Source organism: Rhinolophus sinicus, chromosome 5 (genome assembly GCF_057876585.1).
Source record: "Rhinolophus sinicus isolate RSI-liver-muscle chromosome 5, RSI-T2T, whole genome shotgun sequence".
Taxonomy (NCBI): domain Eukaryota; kingdom Metazoa; phylum Chordata; class Mammalia; order Chiroptera; family Rhinolophidae; genus Rhinolophus; species Rhinolophus sinicus.
The window spans coordinates 34,566,237-34,578,825 of NC_142505.1; the positions used below are offsets into that span (position 1 = coordinate 34,566,237).

Sequence of the window (12,589 nt, forward strand, 5' to 3'; positions counted from 1 at the left end):
AAGGGGCTTACTTTCCAATAAAAGGAGATGGACAATGAACAATGACATAATAACTAAGGAAATCGTATAGTATGTCAGAAAATTATTATTGTAAAGGGGAAAAGAAAAAGCAGAGTAAGGTAAAATGGGATCGAGAGGATGAGGTTTGGGGAAGGAGTTGCTTGCAGAAATAAATGGAATGGTAAAGGCAGGCCTCTTGGAGATGATAGGTTCTAAGACCTGAAGGAAGTAAGGGTGTTGGGAAGCAGACGTCTGGGGCACAGAGACCTTGTATAACAGCCCTGAGGCCAGATCCTGACTGGTGGTTCAAGGAACAGGGAGGAGAGCAGCATGATTGGAGTGATGCAAGCAATGGGGAAATAGTTGACAGGAAGGGAGGTAATCAGGGGAGGTGATCATGTTGGGCTTTAAGAACTTGAGCTTTCCCACTAAATGAAATGGGGATCCATAGGAGAGTTAGCAGCAGAGCAGAGACAAAGTCTAACTTACATTTTAAAATGATCTAACTTACATTTTACAAAATCTAACTTACGTTTCTAAAAAGATCATCTATTGAAAATAGGTCTGCTAGATTATAATCATCTAAGACAAGAATGATGGTGGCTTGAATCGGAGTGAAAGCAGAGGGCTGATGAAACAGTTAATTTCCAAATATATAAACTCAAGATGGAGGCCAAAGGATTTCCCGCAGGTTGGATTTTGGATGTGGGAGGTTTTAGCCTGACCCACTAGAAGGATGTAAACACCATTGATGGAGAAAGGGATTACTGTGGGTGGAGAGTGTTTGGTGAGAGGGAAGGGACAGAAGTTCAGCTCAATGTCTAAAATGCCTCTGAGCTAGTCAAGTGGAAATGTGGCATAGGCAGCCAGATGTGCACATCTGGAGTTTGGGAGAGAGTTTGGGGTTGGGGATGTCCATTTGGAAGTTGTCAGTATGTGGATAGTGGGAAAGCCCTGCATCTGTGCGAGATCATCCAGTGGATGAAGGGGAATAAGAAGATCAAGGATGGAGACCTGTAGGCTTCTGACATAGAGGCAGTGTTAGACAGTGGGCCACGACTGTACTGGAAAGCAGGGGCTCTAGTTTCCAGGGCCCTCCAGACCCAACCAGCCATGCAGAGGGGGTCAAATTAGTCACTCTAGGTCACAGTTTTCACATTTTTTAAATGGTAGCAATTGATCTCCCTGAAAGTGGAGGGGCAGACAGATCACCAGTCTAGGCTGTGAGGAGGGATGCCCTTCAGCCATTATAGTTGAACTTGCAAGCACGGTGAGGATTAGGCAGTGTTCTGTTCAGTTAGAGGATACTGAGTTATGTAGACAGTTGATTCAGAAAATTTAGTGAATTGGGTGTAATTTAAACCACCTGGATTCACAAGCAACCATTATATCCATTCAACTTTGAATTTGGGACCCTTATTTGCTGCATATGTTTTTATCAGTTAATAGAATAAATGTTGACTTTCCGAAATGTTTTGGACCAATCGGTTTGGACCAATTGACCAAAGGATCTCATTTCATCACCAGAGTTGACCTAACATTTTAACAGGGTATCATGTGTGGCCAGTATACAGTGTGAAGTCAGAGTCACCAGTGAGGTTCCACCCAGCCCCCCTTCCCACTCACACATGGAATTAAGCCTCGTAACTCATCTCAAAAGAAGAATAATTTCTCCCTAGTGTGTCCCTATTGGGTGCTAGGGGCTTTAAAAACATTATCCCCTTTCCCCCTCACAACTCAGTGTGGTGAATTTTAGTATCATTGATAATGGGTAAAGAAACTGATGTACAAAGAAGTTAAAATAAACAAACAAACCAAATTCCTCCATAGTCACACAGTTAGAAGTGAGCCTACAGCCTGGGTTCTCTGCCCTGAAGCAAGTGGCGGTGATGGTAAGAGGCTGAATGCATGGGAGACCCCTGTCCTCCTCCTCATCTGCTGTCAAGGGCAGTCACACCTGGGAAAGGGGTGGAGGCCTTAGTGACAGGCTCAGACCCGAAAGGATTGTGCCTGTGCGCCTTGGTTCCTCACTTCCCAGCCCAAGTCCAAGCTCCTTTGTTGCCTTTACCTGTACATACAAACCTCTTCCCTTAAAAAACTGTAAGTAACCTCCACTTCTGATGTTATGAAGGAAGCTTATTCTCCCATTTCAGGCCATGTACTTACTTCTCAGTAATTTATGCTAATTATTAACAGACACACATGCACAGCAGCTCAATGTCCAAGGCACTTTCCATACCTCCGTGAAGCATATTATTGTCCCCACTCCAGAGCGTACAATGCTTTCCATGGAAACACAGATGATCATTTGCCAAAGCATTGGTTACTGTTTGGAATGTTGCTCCAGAACGCTCCTTCCCGTGTAAAGTGCTTGGCTATAAAATCTGTTACATTGCCTTGAACATTTCTAATATGACTAAAGAAAAGATATTACCTTGTGAGGGTATTTTGAAATAATAGCCGCAATGATAATAATTCATCTTTATTAAGTGCCTGTTATGCGCTAGATTCTCACAGATATATTGGTTCTGACCCTTAAAAGAAAGATTCTTGAAAGCCAGGTATAGCCAATTTATAGATGATGCAACTAAGTCACAGAAAGGTTAAATGACTTACCCATGACCACATATTATCACAGCTAGGGAGTCACAGCACCAGAACCATAGACATTTTTACTATATTTCAATGTATTTTCTCAGCTCAGTATATGGCTGGATGTAATCATACTGATGCTGACAATCTCAATGTTAGTGTGGACCCTGAAATAAGAGATTGTGTCTTAATTTGAAATCCAATTGCTTGTAACCAGAATGATTTGCCCACCTGCTCCACAAGGCCTTGGAATCCTGGTCTTTAGAAGATGCAAACACAAATGGCACTCAGCCTAGTAGATGTCCTGGTTTCGGTCCAAAGAAACAAAACCCACCACTCCTCCATCTCATGCCACTTCTTCTAAACAAGGAGTCAGCAAATATTTTTTTGTAAAGGACCAGGTAATAAATATTTCAGGCTTGTGGGCCATAAAATCTCTATCCCAACCCCTCAACTCTGCCTTTATAGCAGGAAAGCAGCCATAAACAATATGTCAATAGATGGGCATGGCTGGGTTCCAAGAAAACTTTATTGCAAAAACAGGTCGCTGGCTAGAGGCTGTAGTTTTCCAAGCCTTGAAAGCCCTCCCTGGGTCTCCTGCCCCCCATCACCCTCTTGGTTTGTGCTTGGGACACCTTTCAATTTATCCTCTATGAATAGAATCAATGAGGCTTTCGCCTCTTCCAACAACTCATTAATAGAGAGCTCAGATGCCTGGAGCTGATGACACTCCCAGAGCCTCTCCCATGTTCATCTTCTTCCCCATTTGAATACATTTCCATTCATCATTCTCTCTCGTTTACTGTCTTGTAGCGCTTTTCACTCCTGGTGTCAATGCTTGTAGGCAAACCATGGGAGGAGCATCTACATCTGCTGTCTTAATGATGAAGCATTATTACTTGCTCTTCATAATAACTGTCTAGGCTAGAACGGGCTGGTTTTGGCCTTGGGAATTCCTGCCCTTCAAATTTTAGGATCATTTTCTCACAGAAACTCTTTCAGACCTTGGCAATATCTTGTGCTCAATCGGTTGGTTCAAAGAACTGGTCAGAAGTGTGCTGTTGATTCATTCATTTAGCACTGAGTGGTTGAATACCCAGGCATGGCCAGCCCTGTGCTACACATTGGGGATGGAAAAATAAGGGAGACATGGTCTCTGCCCCCAACGGCCACAGCCTCTATCTCACACGTGCTTATGAAATCAGTCATACGTGACCAAAAAAAGCAACCATGACCTTCGCTCTCACTTGTTTGTCTGAAGTTGGTTAATGGATTTGAAGGGAACAAGGACTGATATTCATTTTAATCACTGACCTTCTTAAATGTATGGACTAGAAAATGATTATGTGTTAATGTTGTATCCTCAAAATCCAAATGCCAATACATCAAAACACATTTGTCAGTAAAAGCGCTGCCCAGTCAATGCTTCACTTATTTCAAGCAGTGCATACTTCCATAGATTCCAGGAAAACCAGAGACCTCAGGCAGTCACCTTCATGTTGTAGCAATGGGATTTTGTCCTAACTTGCAAGGTGATGTGATTTTCATAGTTTCAGATCTCAGCTCTCCACTGTGTCAAGCTAGTAATAACCAAATATGTAGATGACTTCTTTGCGACATCTTCTATAGTGGACAGTCTTCTTTCTGCTGGATCCCTGATTGGGGATGGTGGAGAGTCCACCTGCTTTGTAAATAGATCAAATGATAAAGGGGTAGTCCTTCCTCAGGGAGTCTCTCCCAGCCTCCATTAGGGTGCACATGGGCCCCTTTGTAACTTTCGACTGTCTATTCAAGCTGGCCTCTTACACCTGCTTCTGAAGCATTCATCACCACCCCTATGCCACCCACACTCCAGCTATACCCAGTTACTTGTGGGCTCCTGAACTCCTTTAGACCTCATTTTTGTATGTTTTATTCTGTTCCCATGGGATATTCTATTCAGCTCTCACTCCCCACATTTCTCTGTGTGGCTAATTTATTTTATCTTTCAGAACTCAACTCATGTCACCCTTTTCTGAGCTCCTCCTACCCTCTTTATCAGTTTGGACCGTGTGACCCTTTGCTGTTCCTCCGCAGCCCCCTGAGCTGCCCTCTGCCAAGGCACTCAGTCAACACGGTTGTCATCATGTGTTTATTTTCTGGTCCACCCCACAAGATGTTGTGTCCCCACAGGAGAGGGACCATGCCTTAGTGCCTGTAGCCCATGTACAATACCCAGTATATTGTAATGTGTCATACATGTGGCTGCCTGGCCAAATGAATGAATGAGCACACATCCGGTCATCTTCGCCTTTGCAAAGTCGACTTTTATATATTTTAAGACAACGTTCATGTCTACTCATTTTACTATACTTCTTTTGTCCTGGCTCAGCTCCCCAAATTTTATCTGTTGTCGATGGAGGATGCGGCTTATAGAACTCTTGTAATCATCGTTCCCCTCATTTGTCACTGTGCCACTAGGAACCTTTGTGCCTCGAACGGGTTGCAGTACCCCCGATCTGCACGTGGGACTTAAGCGCCTCCATCCCAGTGACCCAAGCTCTTCATTTTTACTGATGTCCCCATTTTGCTCTAAGATTCATGGTGCAGACAGGGACAGGCCCAGACTCTAAACTCATGTTCCTGCATGCTCAGAACTAAGCCCTAATCTCCACGATGCCCCCATGGAAGTGAGTAGAGAGAAGGCTGTTGTGTCTGAAGGTGCTGAGAATGAGGTGTAATGATGAAGGACAAGATGAGAAAGTCTGCGGGCTGGAGTAGTGAGGAAAGCCTTCCAAGAAGAGGAGGCCTTGAGGGGTGTCGGCCTAAGGGAACTGGAGGGTGCAGGGGTCCTGACGCGCCTGGAGAGAGGCACGGCACAGTGGAAACACAGCCTAAGCAAAGGTCTGGTGGCCAGGGCTGTGGTCCTTGGAGGGGCAGCAACGTGGTGATTTAGGGGATGTGAGGGATTGAAATGATGAAGGGCCTTTGAATCTAGTTTTAGGAGGTTTTTTTGTTTGTTTCTTTGTTTTTTAATCTAATCCTAATTTTAGTGAAGGTCAGAAATCTTTTTTAAAGAAGAAGTTTGGATTAGGCAGGAAGGGAGTGGCAGAAAAGATGGGAGGCTACAAAAATCCAGGCACAAGCCAAATGTTATAATATGTAAGATCAGTAGCAAAGAGAAGCAACCGATTCAGGACACTCACAATAGGCAGAGGAGCCAGAAGGATGAGAAACAGGAGCAACACCTGTGTGATGCTGAGAACACGTGTGTACAGACAACAGGAACTGTGGAGGACAGGGCAGAAGGTGCTAGAGAGAGTGACAGACAGAAGGGCAGGGCCAACCCCTAAATAGGTAGGAGCGGGGAGGACACAGGGCCTGCTCTCCAGGGAGAAGGGACCTGACCTCCCTGGAGTCTGGGGGAGATGGACCTGGAAGACAGGGACCCAGACAGACCCAGACCAAGGCAGAAGCAGGTATGGGAGGTACGCCAAAATGACACGCACATTCAGCAGAGTGGATGTAAAGCCATTTGCTTAAGGAGTTGAGGGTGCTTATAGAATGATCTAGAACAGCCACTGTAAGGAGTAACCAGGGAGATCTGGAGTGAGGAGAGGAAAGAAAACAGCAGAAGCAAGACAAAGAGAGGCAGGCACTCATGGGGCAGCTCACTCTACCCAGGTAGTTTCTGCTGAGCTCAGAGACTAGATAGGATTTGCAAAGATGGATGTGCTCTGTTATTCTTGCTCTGAACCCTGAGGAGGGGAGGAGTAGAAAATGACCATGAACCCCCCATCCAGGCCCTGAGAGCTCAGCCATTTGCTCCGAGTGTAGCCACTCCATAGTCCAGAGTCAATTCTACACTCCCTCAGGCCAGGCCAGTCTGCCCCCACTCAGAGGGATGGCCTAGGTCTGGTGACAACTTCTAGCAGATCTGCAGGACCAAGAACTGCTGGCGCCTGGGTGCTGCAAGGTAGAGCGGGCTAGGGGTGCAGCACTCAGGAGCGGGCTGCCGACGCCTTCCCTTTGCTCTTGTTCAGGAGCACAATGAGTTCAACTCCTCCATGGCCAGGAGCCAGACCAACACGGCGCGGATCGATGGCCTGCGGCCAGGCATGGTGTACGTGGTACAAGTGCGCGCCCGTACTGTGGCTGGCTACGGCAAGTTCAGCGGCAAGATGTGCTTCCAGACTTTGACGGACGGTAAGGGGCAGGCCAGTGACCTGAGCGCAGGCTGGGCAGCTGGGGAGGGAGAAGCCGCACTCACCGCCAAGATGCCAACCTCCAGCTGGGTTCCAGTAGAATTCCCTCAGAAGGGTTTGCCTCCCAGTAAGGCGGTGGAATAGGTTTGCCTCCGTGCTTGCTTCACCAGATAGCATATCTGTCTGAAGTTCGGCGCATGTGTCTCCAATATCTCGGGGATTTGCCTTTGAAGGGCCTCTATACCACATACAGAGAGGTCACTGCGTGTGTCCTGTGCGTGCACAGCAGTGAGACCCACCCACACACCTCTCAGAGTCCGTGTGCTCTACTGTCTCTGAAGCAGGGCCCAGAAGCCTGCTGTTTCACCCTCACTCCCACTGCAGCCCTCTGTTCTCAGGCACTGGGAGCTGAGCTCAAAGCCTCATTGCATGAGCCCACGTCTCCAGGAAGGAAATGGAGAGACAAAATTTGGGGAGTGGCAGCCCCATGCACCCAGCATCTCAGAATATTTGAAGCAGCTTCATATGTAATCTCCAGTTGGTCAGCTCAGGTGTCTCCAGAGAGAATGGCCACTGTTTTCCAAATTGTCCCCAAGACCAGAAAGTCAGTCACCAACAACACTTCCACCTGTGGGCTTTATTAGTTCCCTATTATAATGATCGCCTCCACTCCTCTGAGACCACCCCCCTTAATACTAATGCAAATCCGAGTTCCCTGTAACCTGAGCGTTGAGTCGGGTGTTTCTGCCTGATTGGGCTCACTCTTTTCCTTAGCTAGCCATTTACCATAGTGCATGCATTCATTTACCTACATACTATCGACCCAACGATCTATATTTATTTATTCATTTACGATCTATTTCCTGATAGTTTTGCAAATGTCAATCTATTCCTAATCACCCAAATGGAAAGCCTTTAATTTTTCCTTTCTTACTTAAATCATATAGGAAGAAGCCTGCCCTTACATAACATTTTATTTGAAGCCAGCACTCTCTGACTAGGCACTTGACAGAGCTTGAGGTTTTATATTGACACATTACAGTTTTTAACAATTTAAAAAAATCACCAGAAAGATTTAACAATCAGATGATTCCATATGAAAATCATAATATTCATTTCCTTGGGAGTAGCTGTAAGAGGATCCCGTGCTGGTGGGCATTCCATGGTGAGCCACCGCTGCCCTGTGGGGTGCCCACCACTTCCCAGTGATTTGCTCCTGGATGCTTTAGTGCCAGCTGCCTGGCTCCTGTTGGACTAGAGTTTGCAACCCATTTTGAGTTTATTGTAGGTGAAATTTCTTCAGATTTTGAGGATGTTAAGATGGGGTGGAAAGGTGAGCCAGTTTATTCAGATTAGTAATGCTGCTGTATGACAAAAAATGCAGGCTGGCTTCTTTTCCTTCTGTCCCTCTCTTTGCACCTCACTTACCATCTAGATTTATGGGCACTTTGGCATCAAGAGGTACCCAGGATTAAAAGCCCAAAACTCAAAATGATCTGAGCACCGGTCTCTTGGAAATTCTGCTAGACAAATCAAGATGTAACAAATTTCTCCCAAGAAGGCTATTCCTTTTACATTGGCAGTTAAGTTTTGTAAACCCAAGAGGTGCTAGATGTAAGAGAGTTCTGGTAAGTGGCCAAATTCGGGAGTATTAATCTTAACGACTGAGGATCACACACTGGTAGTAATTACACTCGCTGATGTTCATTGAGGCTTTGGGCCCCGATGGCAGCACAGAGGTGAGTCTGCAGGTTGATCAATGATGGGTCATTGAGGCTGGAGGACCTGTGGGAAGGTGACATTGCTTCATGACGTTTTAAATGTATAAAGACATTGTTATGGACTTCTCATGGTGGGTCCTTGCTCTTTTTCTTTTGCCAAACTAATTTTTTAAAAAAATCCATGTTACAAAAAGCTCTCAGCAGAGAGAAACTGAAACTTTACCTTCAGTCTTTAAAATTGATGTCTAGAAAGTGGGGGGCTACCCCCCCCCCGGGCCTTCAGAAGTCTCTTTCTCACCCACAGGGTTGAAGGCTGATTCCCAAACACTGGGGAGCATAAGAATTACCTGGAGTGTTTGGTAAACATGCAGACACCTGCTCTTTGCCCAGAGGTTCTGATTCAGGGGATCTGAGGAAGGGCCCAGAAATAATCATATTTAACAACTGGGCTCAGGAGATTCTGACGCAGGGCATGGGAACCTCAGTGCAAGAGGTATTGCCAGCAGGGTTGCCAGATAAAGTACAGGACAGCCAGTTAAATTTGAATTTCTCATAAACAATAAATAATGTTTTACTCTTCAGTATATCTCCCATGCAATATTCGGGACACACACACACACACACATACACACATACACAGAATGACTTTGGTATCGTGCGTTGAGTACCAGCTGTATGCAAAGGGTATCTAGGAAGGATTCTAATGCCTCTTTCTCACCTAGATGATTACAAGTCTGAGCTGAGGGAGCAGCTGCCCCTGATTGCTGGCTCGGCGGCGGCTGGCGTTGTGTTTGTCGTGTCCTTGGTGGCTATCTCCATCGTCTGTAGCAGGTAGGCCCTCCACTCCCACCCCAGCCTGCTCTCCTCAGACTAGGAAGCCCCACATTTGGACCCCTTCCCGGTCACACAGACTGGACCAGTCCTGGCCGTTCATGGACACACGGCCTGACTCCTGATCATCACTCCGTCTCAATCCACAGGCTGCCAAGAATTCCCCAGATTATTTATTTTCTCTGTGCCTGGGATCAATTCCTCTATAAGAGCTAGGGAAGGCAATGAATAAACAGCACCCATCCTCAAGCCTCATTTTAACCAAGGCGTTAGCCCCCCTCACACACGACAGTGTTTCGGAGTGACAGTGACTAAATTGCATTTGACCCACTGGAGGATCACAGCCTGTGCCACAGCCCATCCTCTGGTTAGAGAGCCAAGATTCTCAGCAGAGGGCACAAGGCAGCTGTGTGTAGGGGAACCAAGGAGGAAAAGAGGAACTCCGAGTTCTGCAGAAGCGCTGGCCCTGAAGGCCTTGTGAATTTTTAATGCTGTTGCTACTGCTTTTGGTGGTTAGCCCAGATTCTGCTGTGCGAAGCCCTGTGCTTGGCCCCTCCCAAGCAGTGCTGCAGTGCAGCCAGAGCCCTAATCGGCATCCTCAAGAGCCTCTAACCCAAGCTCTGAAAGGGGCCCATAGCCCTGCCTGGCCTCTGAAAGACCTTGGCTCGAAAGCAGACCCAGCTGCCCACAGTAGTGGTCAGACTAGAGCACCTGCCACGATAGGAGCTACACCTAAAGTGAGAGTTGCAGTTCCCCATGCCAGGAGATGCCTGGGTAAGCCCCCATCAGGACAGGAGGCCTAGGCGGAGCTCCCTGGAGCAGAAAAGCTGAGACAGCTCCTCTTCCTTGTGTTCATAGGAAACGGGCTTACAGCAAAGAGGCTGTATACAGCGACAAGCTCCAGCATTACAGCACGGGCAGAGGTGAGTAGAAAGCACACACCCATTGCGTGACCCCTGGAGAGCTACTGAGTAGAGCAGGCAAGTGCTTGGAGAGCTCCTTGTAGCCAGACTGGCCAGTCCTGACCTCAGGCCTCCTTTTAGCCCCCAGTGCCCCAGCACCACCTCTCTTTGCAGGTCCCCAGGGAGCCCAGGCTGCCGCCCCATCTGCTGACTGCCCATTGTGGGCACTCATTGGATGCCTGGCAAGTAGATTATCTTCTGCATTGATAAGCCCATATAGGACACGGAATGCAGGGAAAAGATTGGTTTAGCAAGTCAATGAATCCTGAAATCAGACACAGTGAGAAAAGATGGAGGGTTCCCTATTAACATCTTCTGCCTTATCTTATCCAACCGAGCGGCTGGGGAATGTGTTAGCCAAATTCACAGATAAGCCAGAGAACATGAATGTAGGGAATTAAAAAGATAGCAGAGCCCAAGAGGCCAAAGTGTGGGGATATCTCCCAAGTGTTTTCTTTTAAAAAGTACCTTAAAAGTTTTTCTCTCTCATTATCCTACTCCTCTTTCTTTAAAAAATGACATATAATATTTTTATAGCTAAAATTTCCCCTCACCAATGTGCAACGTAAAGTCTTATGTCAGAATTATTCTTTCATCTGTGTAATTACAACATTGCATGGTCTGAAAAGGTCTCTCACTGGGTCACTTGGGCCACCTTCCTGCCTCTAGAAAGCGGTACGCTTAATCCTTGCAGCAGACGTGATCTGTTTCTGAATAACTCCTTTTGAATTCCACGGATGTCCTCAGAAATCTGTCCCAGCACTTTGCGCTGTGCTGTCACAGGCTTCTTCTGTAAGCCTCACCTCAGTTAAATCCCCCTGTTGCAATGTAAGCCCTTTTCTTCCTGTTCACGCAGCAGTGAGCATGGAAAACAGACCTTGTCTACAGACGCACGCTAAGCATGCCTTGAGTGGCCAGTTCTGAGAGTGAAAATGGGCTCAGATGCAAAAGTTCTCATGGCTCAAACTCATCCCTTCTCCACGGTTACATCTCCAAGACATCCACACAGCAGCTTTATCACGAAGGAGCTTATGTTCTAACATGGCCAGTGCTGGCTTGAGCTGTACAAAAGCCACTCTGTAGGTGTGGTCTTGTTCTCTAGGGTCTTTCAATCCAAGGCAAGAACCTGCCGAGGGCTTGTAGAGGACCAAGCCCCTGGCAGCTGGGCTGTTGTCGAAACAGTCATCACTGGGCTGCCTCAGAGGCCCTGAGGCAGCAGAAACTGGGGGTGGGGATTTCGAACAGTGGCCCCTCTCTAAATTCACACACACAGCTTCTAAAACACTCAGAATCCCATTTACCCCACTTTCTGTCCTACTGCAGGCCACTCCAGGCCTCCATTTTAACCAGATGTCACTGGTTTCAGGAGGGAAAACCCTACTACCTTCTTTCTCTGTTCCCACATCCTGCCTCCCTGCCTCACTGGGAAGTCCAATGGTGCTTTCCCTTATGCTAACCTGTGCATTAACCCTTGCAGGCAAGGCCTTAGCTTCCCCAGCTGAACAACAAAGACTTTATTGTATCTATGATTCTCAGGGGAAGGTGCCCCCTCCGGGTGCAGCAGGATTATGAAGGGCTTTCTCCACCTGCCTGCCTCCCGGCCTCTGCCTCAGCATTCTGACATTCCCCCGCTCCCTGCTCTTCACTCTTTGCCACATCGAGGGCCATGGTAAAGTCCACTTCAGATTTGGCTTCCTGAGAACGCTCTGGATGAGACATTTAGAGATGGCCATGTCAGCCTGAAGGCAGAGGACACAAAATTGGGTTCAAAAGGAGGAATACCATTTTGAAGACTAGCCATGGTTAGAATGGGTTGTGCTAGGAGAGAGCTCCCCATTTTAAAGGCATGCAAGCTAAACCTTGTTATTACTCCTTGGGTGGGGTACAGAGGGTTCCCAATCAGTAAGTCAGGTGCAGCTTGGTGACTTGTTGGGGACTTCTACCTGAGATCTGGCCATTCTCCTGCTCTGGAGGGCCCAGCTCTGCTGGGCCACCCTGTGGCACCCACATGCACAGAGGTGCTTCCAAAATGTTCACAGCCCTGTTCTGGGGGACTCTGTCACCTCTAAAGTCAACAGAAACAGGCTTCTCTGGTTCCCAGGTCCACCCAAAACTCAGTCTGCAGTCATAGTAACCTTGCTGCCACTGGTGAAGACAGCTGAGGACAGTGTTGACAGGCTGTGTACTCGCCATCTCTGTGACTCGGACGGACGCAGAGTTCTTTATGGACCAGAGTTCACTCCCTTGGCTGCCTTAGAAGTCTGTCTTCTTTTTAATTCAGTTCACCTTTTATAAACGT

At 47.2% G+C, this 12,589-nt stretch overlaps 1 protein-coding gene across 4 annotated transcripts in view; it reads left to right on the plus strand.

The window, feature by feature from the left end:
• The window catches only part of EPHB1 (EPH receptor B1), a 418,394-nt gene that overhangs the window by 327,487 nt on the left and 78,318 nt on the right, over window positions 1-12,589 (plus strand). For all 4 annotated transcript variants that reach the window (XM_019748047.3, XM_074312877.2, XM_019748058.3 and 1 more), the window contains 3 exons: window positions 6,615-6,777; window positions 9,220-9,328; window positions 10,187-10,251. In XM_019748047.3, coding sequence (XP_019603606.1) covers window positions 6,615-6,777; window positions 9,220-9,328; window positions 10,187-10,251 — 337 coding nt within the window. The remainder of the gene's footprint in view (window positions 1-6,614; window positions 6,778-9,219; window positions 9,329-10,186; window positions 10,252-12,589) is intronic.